This window comes from Euwallacea fornicatus, chromosome 1 (genome assembly GCF_040115645.1).
Source record: "Euwallacea fornicatus isolate EFF26 chromosome 1, ASM4011564v1, whole genome shotgun sequence".
NCBI lineage: Eukaryota > Metazoa > Arthropoda > Insecta > Coleoptera > Curculionidae > Euwallacea > Euwallacea fornicatus.
Window position 1 is genome coordinate 8,021,002 of NC_089541.1, and position 23,852 is coordinate 8,044,853.

General features: G+C 33.9%; 2 protein-coding genes and 1 pseudogene across 6 annotated transcripts in view; 2 read left to right on the forward strand and 1 right to left on the reverse strand.

Moving 5' to 3' along the window:
* The window catches only part of LOC136341163 (5-hydroxytryptamine receptor-like), a 142,423-nt gene that overhangs the window by 23,515 nt on the left and 95,056 nt on the right, over window positions 1-23,852 (forward strand). For 3 of the 5 annotated variants that reach the window (XM_066286116.1, XM_066285869.1, XM_066286209.1), the window contains exon 2: window positions 800-864. The exons of the other annotated variants lie outside the window; for them this stretch is intronic. The gene's annotated coding sequence lies outside the window, so the exon portion shown is untranslated. The remainder of the gene's footprint in view (window positions 1-799; window positions 865-23,852) is intronic. 5 annotated transcript variants of the gene reach the window in all.
* Window positions 11,568-12,178, reverse strand: LOC136350880 (uncharacterized). The gene is made up of 2 exons (XM_066303021.1): window positions 11,701-12,178; window positions 11,568-11,639 (listed from the first exon to the last, which is right to left on the reverse strand). Exons 1-2 carry the CDS (start codon window positions 12,097-12,099, stop codon window positions 11,568-11,570), a joined length of 471 nt encoding a protein of 156 aa, XP_066159118.1. The 5' UTR covers window positions 12,100-12,178.
* On the forward strand, window positions 14,828-16,488 carry LOC136350207 (uncharacterized; annotated as a pseudogene).

Below are 23,852 nucleotides of genomic sequence, written 5' to 3' on the forward strand. Positions count from 1 at the left end.
AAGTTATTCTAAACGCCACCGCTCTGTTTGTATTTGTAAGAAAAGCTTATTTAATATGAGCTTTTTAAGGTCAGGTGAAATATTTTTTAAAGGATTTTATGTAAATTTATCAGGATAAATGATGAATAACTCGTTTGTTTATTTTATTTATTGGCAGTGTTACTGTTAAAGCATGGTAATAATTTCAAAATTTATTTTAAAGGGGTTTTGCAGGTTTTATTTGGATACTTAAAAAAAAAATCGATTTAAAAAAATGATTTTCGAAGGTTTGATCGTTTAGATGTCGGGAAAATGTGTACCGATTGTACCAAACCTAAAATAACCATCACGTAGAGACATCGTATCATTTAAACAAATTCTTAAGCATAAACCGACAAGGTTCCTCGTCTAACCTTCATTTTTAGAAATGCATAGTCATTCTCATGCTAAATTTGTGATGCCTTTAGTGGTCTAAGTTTTGAATTCCCCATTAATTTAGAAACTTTATATTGCAATTACTGCGGAAACTATGAAAGACTCCTCTATTCTGTTTAACTTTGTTCTAACGTCTTAGAATTTAGACCAGAATATGAAAGTCGATTACATTGGTGGTCCTTGACTCTAAAATCCATCCAGTTCACCCGGTTCTTACTGTAGAAGTGCTTTTTGAGTGCTATAAAACTTCTATGGCATTCAGAAACAGGAAGTCCATAAACTCCTACAGAAGATTTTATCTTCCATATTTCCGAGCATAAAATAGCATTGTTAGCCGTAACCACAAAAATTTAACAGCCACTAAGTATTAATTTTTTTTTTACAGGTAACAGTGTATTTCATCTGAACTAAAGTTGATGGTGTGCACGGAAAATCCATGGTGTTGTATTCGTAAGTTTATATAATAATATTTAAATCATAAATTAGAGGTGTGGAATTCGGAATTATGATGACAAGACAAAAAATGTCAGAAGCGCTGGTTTAATTATTAAAGTTATGTTTTTCCTAAGTTCTCCCAATTTTTATAAAAGTTAAAAGGCAAAAGCCGTAATAAAGGTGCAACTTTGGCTCCCTATATATTCGTTAATATACAGGGTGTCTCACAAGTGTTTCATTATATTTCAGTGGGTAATAGTACATTGAAAAATAATATGACTCCCTATATAAACCATATTCCAATAATGCTTCATTAAGAAGATACAGGGTGTTAAACTTTACTTAAAAAATCTAACTTTTATTGATATATTCAAAACCGTTTGAGATATGTAAGTGAAATTTGGCATGTTTTGAGAGTTAATGTAGACGCATTTATTTATGCAAAAGGGCTATTTTTGTTTCACCAGTGACGTGCGTACGGACACCTCTCAGCACATTTTTAAAGAAAAACATGGTGCGCCACTGCTTTTTATCAAAATAAAAATTATTTTTAGAAGTTTAATTTCATTTAGAAGAAAAATGCTCACTTGACTCTTTTTCGTCCGACGTATCGTTTGCCAGTAAAAAATTGAATACCGTCTATATGCACGATATTCTCTAAATGGTTTTAATAATATTAAGTTTGTTTTAAATATTATTTATTTGCTATAACATTATAGAAATTGTTCAAATTGGTGGCCATTTTGTTCAATACATAATTGAGCTCGCCTGTTCATTGATACTCTGATACGTTGAAATATTCCAGGTGTGTTTTAAGTTTAACACCCTGTATCTTCTTAATGAAGCATTATTGGAATATGGTTTATATAGGAAGTCATATTATTTTTCAATGTACTATTACCCAATGAAATATAATGAAACACTTGTGGGACACCCTGTATATTAACTTTTTGAATTAAGGTACAGGACAAATCAACCTTTGCTTTATGTATCATTATATACTACTCACCCAATATACAATACAAAGCAGGTTGTTATCGATGTTAGCCACAGTAAGTTGACCTCATCGATTCATGTTTCCCACATAAAAAAACAATTTCCGGAAATTCGACATGAGGGAGCCCCGATGTTTTATCTCCTTCAACTTCCAAAATTCCGTTTGATCCTCTGGTTTTTTCAATTTCTCCACGTAACTAACCTTGTGGAATACTGAGCATGGAAAATAGAATCTGCCAAAAGGAAAAGTCTTAACCCTTCGAATGCCCTCAAAATTCACAAAGTGGTGTTCCTCGACTTTGCACTTTCACTTACACTCAACTGACCAGCAAGAGTTTTTCCAGTGCCGCATTAATTTTACAAATAGAATACAATATAAAATATCTCATTTCGGGTAACGAAATAACTTTTCTAATATTTAAACGAATGTTATTTTCAGCTTCACCCATAACATGTTGAAAAAAAAGCCCTTTGATTGGGATTGTAACTACATTACTTTATCGGTTATAATTTCAGAAAGTTTCCAACCATTAGGGAAAACCCCATATTAGTCAGATATTATAATTATATGAAATTAGATTTATGACTTTTTACATTTAAATTATATAAGTGAAAAAACGTAATTTCATGTTTTGATGAAAGCCTATACCAACTTGGAAAATTACGATTTGCCATTGGAAGCACATAATTCTTAAACAAAAACAATATAAGAAAAACGTTCCAAACAATATGGGAATGTTGAAACTCGGCTGCATACAATTTGTATTCCACGGATGCTGAATTTGGGTTATCTGCCAGATACTGTATGGCAAATTCAGCGCCTTGCATACAGAATCTGCTGAAATATTCATTTAACCCTTTAACATTATCCATCCAATATGTGCCTGGAATGCTCATATGGTTAAATAATATTGTCGTCTCATAAAATAGTTAATTTTTCATTTTCGAAACACCATTAGGGAATGCGATAGCAGTAAAAGATTTGAGTTAATCCGAATATATGTCAAACATTCTTTTCTCTGCGATTTTAAAGAGGAGAAAATTATTATGTATGGATTAGTTGCAATTTTCTGCATTGAAATTTCCATGAACTCTAGTATTAAAAAAATATTTAGTTTATCGCAAAACTTTAAGTCGCCCATGCAGTCCCTGCTATACACTCAAGGTAAAAATAGAACATTTAGGAATTTCAAGGGAAGAAGTGGATTTCGGGCCCTTTTGAGCAAACTTTGTGGCGCCCTTCCAATTTTACACCCTCTTAGAAAGTTTACTGCCAACGATTAAAAGCAGGGAACTTCGCTTATTATGTACGTATTTAGAACATTGCGGTGCAATTTGCTTTTAATGAAATAGGGTCTCCTGGAAATTGAATGCCATTAGCCATTATTCCCGAACCTATCCCAAATCGACTAAAGTTGTACGTCAAACTGAAATATAATTTTAAGGAAAATGGATTGCAATTTGTGCATTTTCCCCGCAAAAACCTTTATCGTTCCATTAAATCGTAAACTGAGTTTACATTGGAAAAAAGCTGACAGGTTCAACTTCCCGTCCGCGACATAAAATAAGCTCGGACTGGAAAAGCTGATTACGGAGATTAATTGTTTGCACTTGACAGAACAAAAAAAAAACATACATCCAGTACCTTAAATTTTCGGCTAAAATTTCAACTAGATTGAGGCCATTAAGGACGGCCGTAAGCACCTTAAACCGAAACGTTGTATAAAGTAAAACCAGAAAGATCAAAAATGATGTGAAAATTGCCTGATCCATTCACTTTTGGGAAAGTCCATAAAATCCATTCAAAAAGTTTCATAGCATTAGAACCTTTATAACCCTCTGAAAATGAAAATTCAGACACTCAATTTTAGAAGTGACTTTTGTGAAAAAGCCTTTTACGCACAAACGGCTTGAAATTGTTTGTTTACACCTTAGTTTTCGTGGCGAAAACAATGAGGTGAGGACCATCGGGCGTTGTTTTATTTTTACGGTCCCCCGTTCTCGGCAACGGGCTGTAAAGTTCCAATAACGTCCGTCGCTCTTGGCAGCGCGCTGTAAAGTAAAATAACGCCTGCTGATGTTTTAACCGCTTTTAATCAAATAAGTAGGTATAATATTTTTCTGCTTACATAGAGAAGATTAACAAAATATACAGTCTTTGGAAAATGAATTTTCTTGGTTTAAAATTTCCAGAATCAATATCCTTCATATCTCAAAGTAATTTACTGAATAAATTCAATCATTTTGGGAGTGAAATGTGTCTACGTCACAGGGTTCAGTAAAATTGTTGGTGTTGTTATGAATCCCAATTTAGGCCAGATATGTAAATGTAAAAGTATGGTAAGATGAGAATGTGTAACCTGCCGAAGTGTTCTCTGCAAGTTTCTTTACGTATATATATACTATGCCCATCCCAAACTATTAAGTTATTCAGCTCTCTTTTCTAATCTGAAATTTCGATTGGCATCACTTTAATTTCCCCGCATTACTCAATTGTCCTAACCGGTGCCTCATGACTGCATCACAAATTTCTCATCATAAAGGGTATCGATAGCAATCTGCTTTGAATAACACGATGCAAAAACAATCACATATAGAAAAATCATTAACACGTAAAAGAAAGAATAGATAACCAAGAACTGACACCTGAATATTTTCGTATACTGAGTGTTAGGGAAAAAAACTTTCGTAAGTTTAACCAATTATTATGACCATTATTTTCAATAAAAAAAATCCTTAAAATAGGAGTCCTAAATACAATAATTTCTACGGAAAACAAGAAAAAAAATCTTTTGAAAATTGGCAACGTCGCGTTCTTTTTTATTTCATTTTGATATCTCCCTAAGTAGTCACATAAAATAAGTATGCATTTTTTACACAGTTTTTTTGGCACCAATACCTGTTTACTGCCACTGATCCAATGCTTTATGGCTTCACCCGCAAAGTTAACTGAGGCGACCCTTTAAAGGGTCAGGTCTTCGGGTTCAGTGCGGCGTTGCCGGTTAAGTTTGCTTTGCCATTAAGTTTTAAAATGGTTTTCGTAATGTTATTGTAAAATAATTTTATATTTTTTTGTTACATGTCAAACAATCAACATTTATCAAATAAATTTTTCAATATTTATTTGAAATTTTAAGCTTATCATAGGTTTTTGGTTGCCAACTTTAACAATTTTTTTTTAACACCATTAGGTTTTGGAGCTCCGTTGTAAGGAACTTTTTTTCTCAAAAGATGTTCTTAATCACTGCTAAAATTCACGAAAGTTCTTTCCCTAACACCCTGTGGTTGGACGTGCAGATAGATTATTATTCAATTCGCCATATTGATGAGGATTTGTGATCTAAAAAATTACAGAGAAGCAAGAAACTACGTTCAACACATTCGAAAGCCTTAAAGATGTATCATCAGACTTCCATTGCCGTGCTTAGACTGTTATTTTTTATTCCGTAAATTGTTAAGGAAATCTGCAAGCTGCTTTTTTCCTTTCGGCCAAACAGTTCTCTCTTATCAGACAAATGGAAATGACATAAACACAACGTAATTAGTAGAAATTCAGCCTAAACAGTTGGCAGCCATCGTCTTCAAGTGCTGTAGACAAAATCTAATTTAATTATTCGATCTCTGCAAAGTTTTGAAATAACACAGGGTGAGCTGGATAAGTAGTGACTTTTTGCAAGATGTCCTTAGCCAATTAAATCCTTCTCTTGCATCCGTGTCGAGTACCTGTATCTGCCCAATTACGAAACGATAATTTTAATTAAATTAGTCACAATGTTTCAAACATTTTATTTATTTAAGGAATCGCCCTGCTAAATATTTGCACTCCATTTCCAGGCACCCCATATGCGTGTTTGTATATACAACATGTTCCTCGATACTTGTGTGTAATCCTCAAAATCTGTTATTGATTGGTCCATCTAGATGTTTTTGCGACAACAAAATTACCTTTTTACGGCGAAATTGTGGGATAAAAAAACCTTCTTGTGGCATATTATTTTGTTTGTGCTTCCAATTTACGACGTAAAATGCCTATCCATAATTTATTATATACGAATTCTCCAATATTCCTGACAAGGCAATACGGAACTTGAAACAAAAAGCTAGTAAATATACTATTTATTTAATTATTTCTGTTTTTTTCATTTTCCACATGGTGAGTTTTTCGCCCTATTAGGTATATTTCATAAGGAAGGTCAAAGATATCGAACAGACTTTAGATACAATTATAACCTCTATTATTGCTAACTATTCCAAAAATAATTTTCATGCTGTTTAGGAATATTGAAGACTATTAATATCGGTTTTATCACTAAAAGGAATACAGGAATAAAATGCCACATATCCCTAAGAGGGTACTCGTAATATCAGGTATCTGTTCTCTTCAATAAGAAAGTAAAGGTCCTTTCAAAGCCTCTCATTTTATTACATCAAAGATCCGAAGGTTTCGAGGACTTTTCTTTTTATCCGGCTAAACACTTTGACATTTTAAAATGGAAAATAATCTGCATTTTCGCCCCCCGGGCAACTGCAAAAGCGATACCAAAGAATTCGATTTGATCACAAAAAATACTGATCATATTATTTGAATCTCTTGAAAATAAAGGTTTCGTAGGATTTGTCTCAGTAATATTTCTTCGGTAAACTTACACGTATTTCCGAAAACAAAATATTAACGCCAATGTTAATAACGTATTAATAATTAGATAAAAATTACTCGCTTCGTTTGAGCTCTCAGACTCACTAATTAAATTACTTTTGATTATTAGACTGTTCTCGAACTTACGTTCATTCAATTTATAAACGAAACTTATCTTGTTTGGGCTGATATTCTGGGAAACCTTCTTCAACTGGAATATAGCAGTAAATTATCCTCGTTTGAGATGATTGAAATCATGGCTGAAGTGCCCTAAAAACAGAAGTACTGCTGTTGTTAGTTTAGATACAGGCTAATTAAACCGTGAAGTTTACTTTCAACGTCGGTAATTGGGGTGTTTGCGAACACATGTTTAATTAAATTTATTGTTAAATATGTATTTGAAATTTAATAAACAATTGTTTTCACCTACCTCGAATGTTAAAGGACGCACCGGAAAGTTTCTCGCTAATTTTCCTTCAAATTTTAATGTTGAATTACAATCAAATTTTAGAGACAAAGATCATAAAACTTATGCAGTTTCCCCCATTAAAAATTCCTGAGGGGAAATAATACCCATTAGCGGTTTTTCCTCACTTAATGAGGGACATTTAGGAAGTTCCTGAGAAAGTGTTTAAAAAGGAAACCTCGATTAATTATCTTAGGGGTGAATAGACGTTATATTTCAGAAAAGGTATTTTCCTTCTTCCTTATGAGACAGATTTCAGAATAAACGGCTTCTAGCAATCTACTGAAAATTCTAATAATGTGTATGAAAAATTAATTTCGTTGTCTAATAATGGCTTTGTCTTGAGGTAGCAGGTTATACCCACATTTAACTGCAGACAATTACGCCCTGAAAACTTCCTTTCAGATATCGCGCTCAACTGAAATTCTCCTAATGATTTATACATAATAGTAACGAACACCTGAGAATTTAAGCGACGCTAGTTATTATCATTTATTACCATATATGTTACATTATTAATAATCCTATACATGTAGCATCGGGTGTTTTTAATGCTACTTAAGATATAGGATGTTGGTTATATCTTTGTAATAAAATCACAGGTCAGAGAGAAGGTATACAAGTTTACGTTTATTAACAAGGAATATACAGACTAATGAATGTAATGAGCGCGGACACGACGACTGCGTTACAATGACCGACCGTATCCCAAAAACAAGGGCAAGAAGAAGAGAGCCCTCCATGCCTTGTCCAATCTTAAGTACCAACGCCCATGGTGATAAACCATGGGCGTACTTTCGCTAGGGTGCCATCTGCACCATTTGCCGCATCAAACCGTGGCATCTTAGCCGGGAATTGGAACTGCAGCTGTGGGACCGACAAGGTCTATTGCGGGCAATCCCAGCACCGACAAAGTCCACTATATGCAGCTCCAATGCCGACCCGGTTTTATTGCGGGGATTTCCAACATCGACAAAGCATGGCATAGGAAATTCTCATGCTCTGGCCAATGCCTACCAGTGCCGTGTCTCAAAGGGTATTGCTATCTTAAAATTAATGAATATTTACAAAATAGGTACTAACTAAAACATAGGGTTAGTTGCGTAACCCTACATACATGTTACATAGTGCTCTTAAATGCTTGAAACCAGCGCAACTCATTACACATATTGGTATTAATTCGGAATTGGGGTCTTTAAAATCCGAACTATACAGTTATTCACAAAATTGACCGTACACATCGTAAAAATTGATAAATCTGTCAAAAGTAAGTGTTTCAAAATTTTTTAAAATTATTTTAACGAACATATACAGTGGCTCACAGTCGAAATGATGCAGCTAATTTTTACTGATGATTTCGTTTTAATTTTTTTTTATAAAAACATTTATATCTGTTTTATTAAATTATTTCATTTTTAATTAATATGAAATTAACTAGTCAAATAAAGAATTGTTCTAACTTGTGCCGTGTCGCTGCAAACGTAATTTAATTAAAAAATGATGATCACAATCAAAATGATGCATAAAGAAAAATATTCATGAACATAATTTCTATTACGAACTAATATCAATTAGCTCCACCTTTTGTTTTAATTACTTCTTTTAAACGATTAGAAATTGATTCAACTAATTTCTTTAAAAAATCTGGATCTAGTTTGGCCCATTCTTCTGATAGAGCTCTCTTCAAGTCATGTTTGTTGGAAATATGATGTTTTCTAGCTTCTACGTCGAGTTCATTCCAGACATTTTCAATTATATTCAAGCCTGGTGATTGAGCAGGAGTTTTTATAACTGATGGACAATGATAAAGTAACCATTTCTTCACAATTTTTGCGGAGTGCTTAGGGTCATTGTCTTGATAGAATTTACAATGACCACTCAACTTCAATTTTTCGGCACTAGCTTCAAGATTTGTTTTCAATATATCTAAATACATAAATCTGTCCATATTTCCTTCGATGATATGTAAGTTGCCGACTCCGGAGGCAACTACACATCCCCAAACCATCACGTTTCCTCCTCCGTGCTTTACGATGTTTTTTAAATGTTGAAGTAATAACTCTTCATTTGATTTTCTCCAAACATTTATTTTTCCGTCACTGCCAAACAAGTTATATTTACTTTCATCAGTGAAAATAACAGTTTTCGAAAATTCTAAGTCCTGTTTTAAATACTTTCTAGCAAACAGTAACCTCGAATTCTTATTTTTCGGGCTAATGTATGGCTCTTTCCTGGCAATTCTGCCATGAAGACCTTTGACACGTAAACATCTTCGTACTGTTCCAACACATACTTTCTTATTTAAGTATTTCTCCATCAAATCAGTCAATTTTGGTGCACTTAGTTTGGGGTTTTCTCTCATCTTTCTATAAATCCATCGTTCATCGTGTTGATTAAAAATTTTTCGGCTGCTTTTACGAAATTTGCTGATAATATGACTCTCCTTTTTATATCGTTCTATTATGTGTTGAACTGTCGAAGAGCTCAAATTAAGAATTTCCGCAATTTTTCTTTGACTTGTGCGTTTTTGAAAGTTGAAAATTACTGCCTCTCTTATCTCAATGGATGTGTGGCGACCCATTGCACTTTTAATATGCACATACATACAGTGGCGGCAAAAAGTATTTGCACACCGCGATTTTCACGATTTCTAAGTTTATTGTTGTAAATTCAAAAAAACACTTTACACATAAAGAGTATATTAAATAATTATATGGTCTCTGTCAACCAAAAGTTTATACAAATTGAATATTGGTGCGAAAAAAAAATGATTAAAACCGCTTGGAATAAAGTATTTGCACACTGCAACTGGCTTGAATTTTTAAAGCTTTGAAAGCTTTAATATTTAGTAAAAAGCCCATTTGTATCAATTATCGCTTGTAAGCGTCTTGGCATAGAATGGACCAATATTTGTATATACCAAGTCTGTAAATATGAAACCGGAATCTTTTAATAAAAAGTATAACTTAGCTGCGCAATAATTATAAAAAATATTTTATTCGAAATATTTCCCATCGTTACATATAGATTTTTCCCATCTCTCTGGCAATTTGTGGATGCCACGCCAAAAGAACTGTCGTTCTTTTGAGGCAAACCGTTCATCGAGCCATTTTTGAACTGTTTCGTAAGAGGTGAAGTGCTGTTCTGCAAGAGCGTGTTCCATCGATGCAAATAAGTGATAATCGGATGGTGCTAAGTCGGGTGAATAAGCCGCATGCGATAGAACTTCTCAATGAGACGTCCCAATCGTTTCCTTCACCAGTTTTGCAGTGTGTGATGGTGCATTATCATGAAGCAATATCACCTTGTGTTGCCGTTCTTGATATTCTGGTCGTCTTTCACGCAAAGCTCGATGCAAGTCCATCATTTGTTGTCGGTAACGTTCAGTATTAACTGTTTCTCCAGGTTTTAGCAGCTCATAATAAATTACGCCTTTTTGATCCCACCAAACACAGAGCATTGTTTTCCGTCGATATCGACTTGGTCTTGCTGACGATGCTGACGGTTCGCCTCGAGTTACCCATGATTTTTTACGTTTGGGATTCTCAAAATAGATCCATTTTTCGTCACCAGTCACAATTCGATGAAGAAATGACTTTCTGTTATACCTGGTAAGCAACAATTGGCAAGTGATTTTTCGATTTTCTTGCTGTCTTTCATCGAGTTCATGTGAGACCCATTTTCCTATCTTCTGAATTTTTCCCATAGCTTTCAAACGAATGGAAATGGCTTCTCGTGTCACATTTTATTGATTCGCTAATTGTTGTTGCGTTTGAGCATTGTCCTCATCTAACGAAGCTCGCAACTCGCCGTCTTCAAACTTTTTCGGTGGTTTTCCACGCTCTTCGTTATTCATGTCAAAATTGCCACTTTTGAATTTTTTAAACCACTCACAGCACTGTGATTTTCCAAGGGCATGTTCACCGTAAGCTTCAACAAGCATGCGATGTGAATCTGCAGCCGTTTTTTTCAAGTGGTAACAGAAAATCAATGCTGTCGGCAAATCGTAATTTGTAGGCACAAAATTCGACATACTCAAAGCTGTTGCAAACTGTCCTGCAGTATTGAACCTGTATTGTTATGATTTAAAAATCATTCTCAGATGTAAATAAGAGATATAGTGCCCTAACAACACGATAATATTACGTATATTGACCACTAGGGATATTTGGAGGCAAATTCCGGTTTCATATTTACAAACCTGGTAGTTGCAATCAATTTTTTCCCATTCTTCAGCTAATATGTCTTTAATTTGATCGCGTCCTGAAATTGTATGCTTTCTGATTCTTTGATCTAAATGGTGCCATAAGTTTTCAATTATATTAATGTCAGGAGATTGTGGTGGTGTATGCAATTGTCTGCCAACATTATATAATAGCCATTCCTTGGTTTTTTTGGCAGTATGTTCTGGATCATTGTCCTGTTGGAATATATATTTATTTTCAATGTCCATTTTGGCAGCACTTTGCCTTAAGTTACTTCGGAGTATGTTGATGTAACTTGTCGCATTTAAATTCCCTTCTATTGGAACAAGCATACCCACCCCATGGTAGGAAACACAGCCCCACACCACAATATGTCCACCACCATGTTTCACTGAAACTCGAACATTTTGTTTCTTTAAATCTTCATTGGGTTTTCGCCAGATTGTTTTCCTACCATCTGAACCAAACAAATTGATCTTGCTCTGGTCTGAAAAGATGACATTTTCCCAAAAAGTTATCGACTTCCTGATATATTCCTTTGCAAATACCAGGCACTTTTTCCTGTTTGCTACACTGACGTATTGTTTTCTCCGAGGAACTCTACCATAGAGGCCTTCCGAATTCAAAGAATTTCTTATGGTTCTTTCACTAACCTGGACTCCAGTACTAGTTCGGACCATATTTGCTAAAGTTGATGCGCTTATGGTAGGATTTTTGAGAACTTCATTTTTTAGTTTCCTCTGTGTTCTCAAATTAAGCTTCCGTGAACGTCCTTTGCGAATCTTATTTTCGGTTGTACCTCGCTCCTCATATCTTTTGATAATGTATCGGACAGTGGAAAAGTTTAACTGAAGGTAGTTAGCAATTTTCCGATAAGAATTTCCCTGATTTCTAAGTAAAATCACGTTTGCTCTTGTACCAGCACTTAGTTCTCTTGTTTTCACCATGTTTGCGAACTGAATTATTTTTAAAACTACCTATAAGTTATTTGAAACATCGAGAAATATTTTAGTGATATCGATGGAAAAAAAGACATTTTTAATACACCAATAAACAGATAAAGAAATCCGAGCAGTTGCAGTATGCAAATACTTTATTCCAAGCGGTTTTAATCATTTTTTTTTCGCACCAATATTCAATTTGTATAAACTTTTGGTTGACAGAGACCATATAATTATTTAATATACTCTTTATATGTAAAGTGTTTTTTTTTATTTACAACAATAAACTTAGAAATCGTGAAAATCGCGGTGTGCAAATACTTTTTGCCGCCACTGTATGTAAACTGCTGCAGAATATAAATTGAACTAAATACAACTTGCTACAAACGAGAAACATTGGAATGTTATTAGTAAATATGGTTTTTACCTGTATTCCCTTCATGCATTTTTTTTTATTGTGAAGTGCTATTATGAAAAAATGTATTTTAAAAATCTAGTTTAGTATAATATATGATTATTTCGTATCCCAGGGAATAGTTTTTTAAGTAGCTTTTATTTGCTATTTGACGTATATTATAAAAAATAAATTATCATAGCAAATTTGGAAAATTTAGGCGTGCATCATTTTGACTGTGAGCCACTGTATCTATTACAAATATGTATGGAACGGAATATGCTTCAAAACAAGTCACAAAGCAGTTTCAGTTCAAAACTAATAAGTAATAAACTGTAATCGACCATAAATGCTGACACAAAATTAACTGTACAAAACATGGGATTCATTTTTATAGCCCGAAAGAGCTTAGCCATAATTCCTTCAGTTGAGTTTACTGCATTCATTGTGGCAAATATGATAACTATGATAAACAAAAGAACGCAAACTGCAACGAGTCTTCTCTTGCAACGAGTAAATTAGAAGTAAAACTTTATTCTACGGGAAGTACAATGAGAAAATTGCTTAATTAATAGGCAAGATCCTTTCCACAGTGCAGTGGATTATAAACAGATATCGCTATGAGGAATTAATACAAAATAAGCCTGGAAGAGGACGGAAAAAATTATTGTCTGAAAAAGATGAAAGATTCATCTTACGTGAAATGAGGATTAATAGGAAAAAAAGTGTTTCAAAATTAACGAAAGAAACCTCCCAAAGAGTAAACAAACCTGAGTCAATTGAAACGGTACGAAGAGTTCTTAGAAAAAGTGTTTACAACGGTAGAATAGCATGAAAGAAACCTTGTATATCAAAAATAATCGACAGGAACGTCTTGAATACGCAAAAAAATATGTTCATGAACCTGCTGAGTTCTGGAACACCGTGATTTTCACTGACGAAACAAAAATTAACTTATTTGGATCAAATGGGAGACAAATAGTATGGAGAAAATCAAACACCGAGCTTCATAATAAACATCTTGTCAAAACAGTCAAGCATGGAAGATGATCTTTAGTGTTGTAGGGTGCTGTGGGGAGTAGTGGTACTGGGAACCTGCACGAAATTAAAGGAATAATGGATAAAAATGTTTACCTCGATATCCTAAAAACCAATTTGACATCTTTTGCCGAAAAATTGAACATGCTTAGAATTTTTTATTTTCAACAAGACAACGATCCCAAGCACACTGCTGGAATCGTAAAGCAACGGTTGACATATAATGTGCCAAAATTATTGAATTCTCCGCCTCAATCGCCAGATCTCAACCCGATTGAGAAGCTGGGGAGAATTTAAAAAACCAAGTTCAAAATACCAACTGCAGTAATATATGTGAGCTTTCATAAAGTAAGTGACACGGGGTAGTTATTAATTCGCTTAAAGCAACCAATAAACCTGCCACCTTACAAGGATAGTGTTATATCTTATCCTTGGGCATATGTGGTATGTCACAAGCACCTATGAGTGTTCCCTTAGAAATGGACTAAACTTGTACTTGTAAAAGTAGATCGTTGCGTTAAAAGATAAAGAGGGTCTGTTTTTATCATATGGGGTGTGAAGAAGGAATAACTGAGGGATGTAAGCGTGGGAAGAATGTGGATGGTATGGCAGGTTTATTGGATGAAAAAAAACAGATACCCGGGGAATGACTCCGACACCTTGCGAGGGCATTCCATTCCCAATCGTTGTCAAATAAAGAAGTCTCTCTCAAACTTGCGTTTTTGTTTTCTCTATAAGAAGAAGTTTTTTCTTCTGACATATACAGGGTGAGTCTTAAGTAATGGGACACAGAGCAACGATGGATTTATGACATAAAAACAATGCAATATAGATAAATTTATGTTATACCAAAAGTTGAAAATAACTGAGATACAGGGTGTCAAAGTTGAAAAATTAAATCAAATTTTCTTCAATATCTCTGGAATCGTTCGGGCTAATTTCACGAAATTTATTATATAGGGGTTTTTGGAGATGATTAATTCAAATTTATCGACGATTTCGGTTTATCTTCTAGAGGGTGCCACAATCGACAATTAGGAGTCATTTAAGCCATTTAAACTTTTTTGTGCCACGGCGTATGTCATTTTGTCCTCATAAAATTTGTTCCTCTACCTTTTCTAGTTAAAAAAGTTATACCTTATTGGTGTCGCTAGGAGCAACGGTTTTCGAGAAATTCAATTAAATAACTTAAATTCCCATTTTTTCTACTTGTTGACATGTAACAACATAATTTTTTGTATTGTTAAAAAAGCACAAAGATTATATGAAAACAATTACAAAACAATTTACAATTTAATTAAAATGCCGAGACATAATAATTATTCTAATGTTGAAATTAGAGATATGGCGTGTATACGCTCAAGAAAATTATAACGGGCGTCAAGCTTGTTAACGTTATTTCGAAATGTACCCAAATCGCCAACAACCAAATTTTAGAACGGTTAAAAGAATTTACGATCGATTGGGTGAGATCGGCTCATTTCAACATAAAAAAAAACCGTTGGACGCCCGAAAATTATTACACCAGAGCAAGAAGAAGAAATTCTAGAAGACGTTGTTGATAACCCAGAAATAAGTACAAGGCGAATGGCAGCACGTGCAGGAGTAAGTCAAAAATCAGTAGTGCGAATTTTTCATGAAGAGAAACTGTACCCGTACCATTTTACGCCGGTGCAAAATTTATGTGAAGTCGATCTTCAAGCGAGATTGCAATTTTGTAACTTCTTTCGGATGTGCCAGAATGAAGATCCACTGTTTTTAAATAAGGTCCTCTTTACGGATGAGGCAACTTTTACCCGTCGAGGTGTAATTAACCACCGTAACAAACATGCATGGGACACAGAAAACCCTCACCTAACTACTGAACGCCACTTTCAGCACGAATTTAAAATAAATGTTTGGTGCGGGATTATTGACAACTATTTCGTAGGACCCTATGTATTACCACCCAAATTGAATGGTCCTCTGTACTTAGAGTTCCTCCAAAATGAACAAGGGAACCTTCTTGATGATGTGCCTCTGAATTTAAGGCAATTAATGTTTTTTATGCAAGATGGCGCACCCGCACATTTTTCCCGTCCAGTAAGGGATTTCTTAAGTACACGTTTTGCCAATCGTTGTATAGGACGTGGATTTGAAATACCCTGGCCCCCACGGAGTCCCGACTTCAATCCTATGGACTTTTGTGTATGGGGTTACATGAAATCTTCCGTTTACCAAAATACAATAAATACACCTGAAAAATTATGAAACAAAATTCAAAATGCAGCTACATTATTTCGAAATGAACAATTGCTATTTAAAATAAAGAGGTCGTTCTGTAAAATAATTGCAAAATGTATCCAAGTAAATGGTGGACACGTCGAACATTTATTGTCACAGGAAGATATGTTTAATTTCTAATTTTTTGTTATTGTTAAAATATTCGTTTGGAGCTTAAATAAATATATCAATAGAAGACCAACTACGGTATTAAATTGTTTTCATATAATCTTTGTGCTTTTTTAACAATACAAAAATATTATGTTGTTACATGTCAACAAGTAGAAAAAATGGGAATTTAAGTTATTTAATTGAATTTCTCGAAAACCGTTGCTCCTAGCGACACCAATAAGGTATAACTTTTTTAACTAGAAAAGGTAGGGGAACAAATTTTATGAGGACAAAATGACATACGTCGTGGCACAAAAAAGTTTAAATGGTTTAAATGACTCCTAATTGTCGATTGTGGCACCCTCTAGAAGATACACCGAAATCGTCGATAAATTTAAATTGATCATCTCCAAAAACCCCTATATAAGAAATTTCGTGAAATTAGCCCGAACTGTTCCAGAGATATTAAAGAAATTTTGATTTCATTTTTCAACTTTGGCACCCTGTATCTCAGTTATTATCAACTTTTGGTATAACATAAATTTAGCTATATTGCATTGTTTTTATGTCATAAATCCATCGTTGCTCTGTGTCCCATTATTTAAGACTCACCCTGTATAAGAACTCAGAAACGCTATCTTTACTACATGGAAAAATGTTTCTGCAGGTTTAACAACAAAGTAGGTGCGATCTATACCACGTCGCTTGATAGCTGTAATTGAAGCTAAAGGAGGTGCTACCAAGTATTAATTTTTTCAGATTTATTAAAGTTAATCAGTAATATCTATAGGGTCATTCACAGTGAGTGTCCTAGATTACGGGGTTCTAATATACATAGCTAGAGATCTGAAATTTTGGATACTGATGTAATGAAGTTTGATCTGTTGAATAAAATATTGGTATCGTTGCGACGTTGACAGATCTATGTGGAACTGACAACAACTTTGTTATTTTAAATGGCACACCCTGTATTTTATTACATTTTCGAATTTCCCCGAAGATTTAAACCCCAGTTTATCTATCATATGCCATAGCTACGATGAACCGTTTGCGAAATAAATTATTTTTTTTACTGATTTGGCAACAAACAGCTCTAAATTGAAAAGCGCATATCTTTTCAACTGTCACAGCTAGAGAATTGAAATTTGAGCTACATACTCTTATTAGTTATCTGTATCTTTTAATATTATATATTTTTGGGATTTATATACAGGGCGTGAAAAAATTAGTGCGATATCAGAAGGATATAAATACGAGCATTAAATGAGAATCTTAAATAGAACATCCTATATTTTTGGATGGCATCTGAAAGTTCAATAATTTCTCTATTGAAAATTATTATACATTAATATAATTGTTTTCAGTTGTTTTTGAGATATTGGCAAATATTTTTTTATAAATTGTTTATAATAATTTCCAACAAAATCTCTAATTTTATTTATATTACGTAGATCTAGTTTATTATAAATGATGTTACAATTTCGTTTATTTTACGTTGTTAACCCATAACCACCTCCTAACCGAATCAACTAATAAGTGGTGCCTTTTACTCTCAAAGATTCTAATATTTATTTCAAAAACGGTTCATCATAACTATGGCATATGATTGATAAACTGGGGTTTAAATCTTCCGAGAAATTCGAAAATGTAATAAAATACAGGGTGTGCCATTTAAAATAACAAAGTTGTTGTCAGTTACATATAGATTTGTCAACGTCGCAACGATACCAATGTTTTAATTCAACAGATCAAACTCCATTACATCAGTATCCAGAATTTCAGATCTCCAGCTATATTAGAACCCCGTAACCTTTTAATGGGACACTTACCGTGAATGACCCTATATATATATATATATGTATTTGTGTTTTGTACGATTAATTTTGTGTCAGCATTTATTGTCGATTACTGTTTATTACTTATTAGTTTTGAACTGAAACTACTTTGTGACTTATTTTGTAGCATATTCCGTTCTATACTTATTAGTAGTAGATATATGTTCGTTAAAATAATTTTAAAAAATTTAAAAACACTTATTTATAACAGATATATCAACTTTTACGATATGTACGGTCAATTTTGTGAGTAACTGAATATAAATATTTATAGTGTAAAGTCCAAGTTAAATATCGCCACCAATTATTCCATTCTTGAATTTCTGCATGAGAATTTTTTTATTAAATTTAAATACACTTTTCAGCACTTTGATCATCACTGCTCGCTTGAATAATTATGGAAGCAACAGGAGGTGACACATGATATTCTTTTCCATTTTGCATTTACAGTTTCACAATCGTGAGCTTCGCAGTTTTCCAACACCATGTTGTCTAATCCGCTTATTAGTTGCAGAATATTTTCCAAAACTGCGTCACTGAAAGTGGGGGACTTATTTATCTTTCATAATATTTTTTCTGTAACACCCTATATTATTTCAATTGTAAATCCTTGATCGCGACAAGGTGTGTCAGTTACACACTCCTTTTTAAAATTAAAACATTTATTATGTCTAATAATTCTTTTATTGTTGTATTTTTTTCTGGAATATGTACATTTTCGCCCTTCGTAAGACGAATTGTGTCCTGTATATTTGTACTATTATTAGGAGTGCTTTGCCTAGTAACCGGGAATGATAAGGAAAGTGGTCCATTGTGATGATTAAATTAAAGAGGATGTTTGGTATTAATTATAATAAATTTGAATAGTTGAATTTTGCAAATGGTCTTCAAAGGGCCGCCAAAAAGCCATACCTACCAGATCAATGCGTTAATAATAATACAATTAATCCTATGAAAAGTACATATGCATTTACAACTAAAAATGACTTGATTTAATTACTCCTATGTAGTACCATAAATAGACAATTGTAAAACGATTAAACTTTAATCTCCTTTCTTTTAGGAAGCCAAAACATATGCTAAATTTTCCTAATAGGTCTTTTACTGTGGTACCCACGATGGCGTACCCTGTGCGGGGTGAGGGCCAGTGGTTCCCGACACGAGTTAAAGAAAACAATCCCGAGACAGGTGGTAGCACATGAAAGTATTGTATTGTTCTGTGATAACCGCGTAAACCCTGAATTATTGAAGGGTTCTTGATGGACTTCTACTAAGAAGTCCTGTGTGTGAAAACAGTGGCAAACAGGAGTAGGTATGTCGTTCGCCTAGGCTCATTGTCTACTAATGATACACTTGGTGTATAACTGTGTGTTGATGGCCATAATATGATATTATTGAAACCCTCTGCACTTGCCTGCTAATCAGGGTGCGGGCGCTGTTCCTTCGGGTGTCGTGTCTTGTTACTTAGAGGTGTTACATGCGGCCTGAATGACACGGATAGGTTGGGGATGACCAGAAAGGTAATCTCCTACTGTTTCCGTTGGGATTCTACCTGTTGGCCACAGGTGTAAGTCCGGGGGAGCCCATACTTATTTCAGGGGGGCACTAGCTAGTTGTCGAAGACATTTTTATTTCTATACGTAAACGCTTGGAATGAGGTTGGTTGTGAGGTATTAGAGCAAGGACATTTAACATACACTGGCTCAAAGTGAAAATGATACACTTGTATTGAAATCACTATTTATTAATTAATTTTCATTTACTTAACAATAAACTAGGTACAACGTTTTTAAAATGTTATCCTACATTTGTTCTGTAATATCCACAATAAAGAAGAGAAAAACTAATTCCTACAAAGGAAAAAAAATTAAATTCCATTTGCTTCTAAAACGTTTGTAAATGCAAAAAATGTTCAAAAATGCAAACAATAAACAATTCTTGGTTTGGCTTGTTTTGGTTTATTTGATATTTGTTAGAATTTAGTTTAGCGTCAACATGAGAAGACATACCACACTAAGAGAACGCGAACGAATTGTTTCTCATTATAAAAAAGGGAAATCTATTAGGGCCAATGCTGAAATTGTGGAAAAAAGTGCGTCAACCGTGCAACACATTATGAAAAGATTTAAGGACGAGGGTAGGATTCGAAACACCAAAAAAAAGCCCACGGAAAATATTTAGTGAAGCAGATGAAAGGTGGATTGTACGAAAAGTAAAAGTAAATCCCAGATTAAGTGCCCCTAAATTAGTTGTTGAAGTAGAAAAATATTTATATAAGACAGTTAATCCCGATACAATTAGAATAGTATTGAGAAAGCATAATTTTAATGGTCGAATTGCCAGAAAAAAACCATGTGTCAGTGCAAAGAATCAAAAAGTCTGATTAGCATTTGCAAAAAAACATTTAAATAAAGACATGGAGTTTTGGAACAGAGTGTTATTTACTGATGAAAGTAAATATAATTTATTTGGCTCAGATGGACGCGGATATGTGTGGAGAAAACTTGGTGAAGAACTTGAAAAACAAAATTTAAGAGCTACAATAAAACACGGCTGAGAGGATATAATGGGGGGGGGGGGGGGGGGGGTATGTCTAGTGCTGGCACAGGAAACCTGAAAAAATACCTAGTGTAGAAAAATTAAATATTGCTAATAATTTTGTGTTTTATCAAGACAATGACTGGAACCATTCAGCCTATATAGTTAAAGAATGGCTGTTATATAACTGCCCTCATGTTCTTAAAATACCACCTCAATTACCATACACAAAAGTTATTGAAAATTTATGGGCCAAGTTGGAAACTGAAATTAGTGAAACACAACATATCGAATAAGAAAACATTAAAACGAGCGCTCTTGGAAGAATGGGAAAAAATACCTTCCGATTACACTAAAAAAATTAGTGGAATCGATTCCAAATCGTCTACGTCAAATAATATTACATAAAGGTCTACCAACCAATTATTAAAATAAATTTTAAAAACAAATAACCTGATTATTAATAAATTTATCATTTAAACTTTGACGTTAGTTTAGGTAGTCAATTTGTTCATATTTTTTTACTGAGTAAAAGCAGTTAATTTCTTAATTTAGGGCATTATTTAAAATAAATAGACGTCATAATAAAATATGAAAATATTTAGAGTTATTTGTTAACTTGCGAAAGCACATTTTTCAATAAAATCCTATTAATTTATGCGATGTATCATTTTCTCTTTGAGCCAGTATACCTAAGCAAGGTAACCACCGTTAGAGTAGGGAGCCACCTACATAACCCCCGGTGAGTACACCTTAATTCGTTCTGCCTTGCAGTGCAGTAATTGTGAACTATACTTTTCATGTGTACCTGACGGGATGCCATGCTGCCGCGGATGAAAATGCATTATGATGATCTATAGTAAGTCTAATTCCTACAAGGTAACCAAACCTGACCAAGTATCAAAAATTACGAACAAGAATCGAATTTTACACAATGAAAATTTGATTTTTAAACGTTCTTTGTCGCCAACATTGGTTTCACTTTGTTTGTACCTATGAGTACTGATCTCCGTGTAAAGTACCGGTACAGGTCAAATATTCATATTTTCGCGATCCAGGCCGAGGCAATATTCATTTTGGTCCGCTGGCTTACACATGCGAAATGATTCAGGGCCCCGTCACCAGGTAATAGAGGCAGCTTAGCTGTTATGATTTCATTATGAATCGTCGTGTTTTTTTATCACTCCTCCAACAGGCGAGGTTTTCGACTGATATTAAAAATACTAAACAAGGTTGCATGAACAATATTTCAAGTTGTTCATCTGAGAAGGAAATTGAATGTAACTTTCAGCTTTATTGAGTTGAGTTCCACAATAAATATTACCGTATTTCCCGAAATAGCAGAGTTTATATTACATTAATTTATATCAAGAAAATCGACTTATCTGAGCGAAGAAACTCAATTTGTGGATTTGTTCATTGTTTTCCGAGTCTATTACTGGCACATGTCATTAATTACACGTCCGAAATGCATTTTCTCGTACTTATATGACTTCTCGTGTCGGCTTCGCCTTACACAGAAAACTCTCGCACGCGCACTTCAAAAAGCTATCTTCCGGGCTCGTATTGAAATATACTATACATATATAAATCTACCCTTGCTGTCAGAAATAAGTGCATTCTCTGGAATATATTCTCGTATCTGGAGACTTTCTAATTTCGTTCAGGCCATAATATTTTGCAATTTTTAGTTTGTCGCTCCTCCTCTCGGTTGTCTTTGGCAATGAAATGATAAATAGATCCTCTGATCCGCTCAAGTTATCATCTGGATTCTACTTCTGCATTTCTGTTTCTCGATATTCTCGGGTGAATATTTCTGCTTCAATTTCGAACGTTCTCTTCCATCTTCAACATTAACTTTTTCTCTATTCTCAGATGGTCCCTCCTGCCGAATGTATCGGCTGTTGTGAACAATTTAGGAAGCCAACCTCTTTTACCTGACTGGGTCATGTTCTTGGCTGCGTTCCATCAGAGATAAATTAAAATGGCGAGACGTTTCCTGTTATATTGAATGTGGTGTTGTCTTAAACGTGCACTAAACTTGCAATATAAACAGATTTTCTCGACAGAATAGTTTTTAATCGGGTTATTCTATTTTTGTGATTTTGAAATACTGTCTTAAGCTTGTTCTTAAAGGTTTTACCTCATCACTAGTGTTCACTCAAACAATTGCTTCCAACATAATGTGGCGACGATGTGACGTGTTTTTATTTTATTTATGGTCAAAGACATTTCAAAAGCTTAGCTAAGGCTCATTGTTGGCAATTACCATCTTAATCCAAACCTAGCTCAATATTTATTTCAGTACCTCCTCAATTTTCTGAGTTTTTCTGAGTTAGTCATATTTTAAATTTATTTTAAGTTCCGAAATACACCTTTGGTTTAACAGTTGTCTCTGTGAGAAGGTCTCTATAGTAAGACGCAATATACTTAAATATAGTTAAGGCTTTTCTTCTTTTCATTAACTTTTCTTCACTGGTGAAGGTGAAAACTATTTTTAGACATTTGTATAATACGGAAGCAACATTTGAATACTTTTTTCAAGTTTTCATAATCAAATATAACTATTGCATATCATTTTAATTGATTTTTCATTAACATAAGTACCAAAAATGAACATATCTCCGAAAGAAATAATGAAGTCGATTACATTGTTGTCGAATTCAAGATAATACAGTATTTCAATTTTATTCGTTCAATTTTATTTCTTCTTAATGGTATGTAAATTTTCTGAAAAAGCCTGAGATTTTCTTGAGCCTTAATCAGTAGATCTCTTTTTAGTATTATTTTCAGCCTTAATAGAAGTTTTGTTCGCTGTTTTGTTTGCCATAACTTTTGAGTCCTCGGCAACTATGTGAATAATCAAATGAAAAAGATGATTCATCATGCAAATTTTCAATATCTTATTAGATAGAGACACAGTCTTTACGATCAAAGCACGTACTTCTCTAAAATATATTTAGTGCAGAAACGAGCGGTTAGAAGAATCAATGGAATGTGAATTCAGTAACTTTTTTTAAACAATTTAGTAAAGTAACTCCAGTTTCTAATTATGGAAGCAAGATATGGAACTACACCTTTCCATTACTTAAACTATCAATATATGAACAAGGTCCATTCTGTATCTGCAGTAAACTGCATGATAGGCGACCAATGTGCATAAAAGCGACGTCAAATTCATCAACAATATCGTTAATTTTTTTTTCTTTTCGGGTCTCATGGATCTTGAACTCCACTAAATTTCAATACTCAACTCGCAAACATTTTGTTCAATTTTATTTCAGCTTAATTTAAGCAATTACCCAGAAAATAATTTGAAAACCTCGTCTCCATGTTCAGAGTGTACAGAAAATGGGAAACTAATAAAACACTGACCCAAAACAGCTTTAAAACGAAAACTAGAAAATTGTTTGAACGAGTTTTGCAAGCGCTCGAATTGGCATAAACGAGCAACGCAATTTTTCCCTCTTCATTCAAGCATGGATTACTTTGACATATATAATTCATGTGTGAAAATCATTTTCCCGCGTGAAATTTCCGCCCGTTTACTTCGATTGGTGAGCTTACACGTTCCATAAGTT

Coding starts and splice junctions, on each gene's coding strand:
- LOC136350880 (XM_066303021.1), bottom strand. CDS start 12,099: ATGGTGAAAACAAGAGAACTAAGTGCTGGTACAAGAGCAAACGTGATT. Junction 11,640..11,700: donor CAAACAGGAAAAAGTGCCTG/GTATTTGCAAAG, acceptor TCATCTTTTCAG/ACCAGAGCAAGATCAATTTG.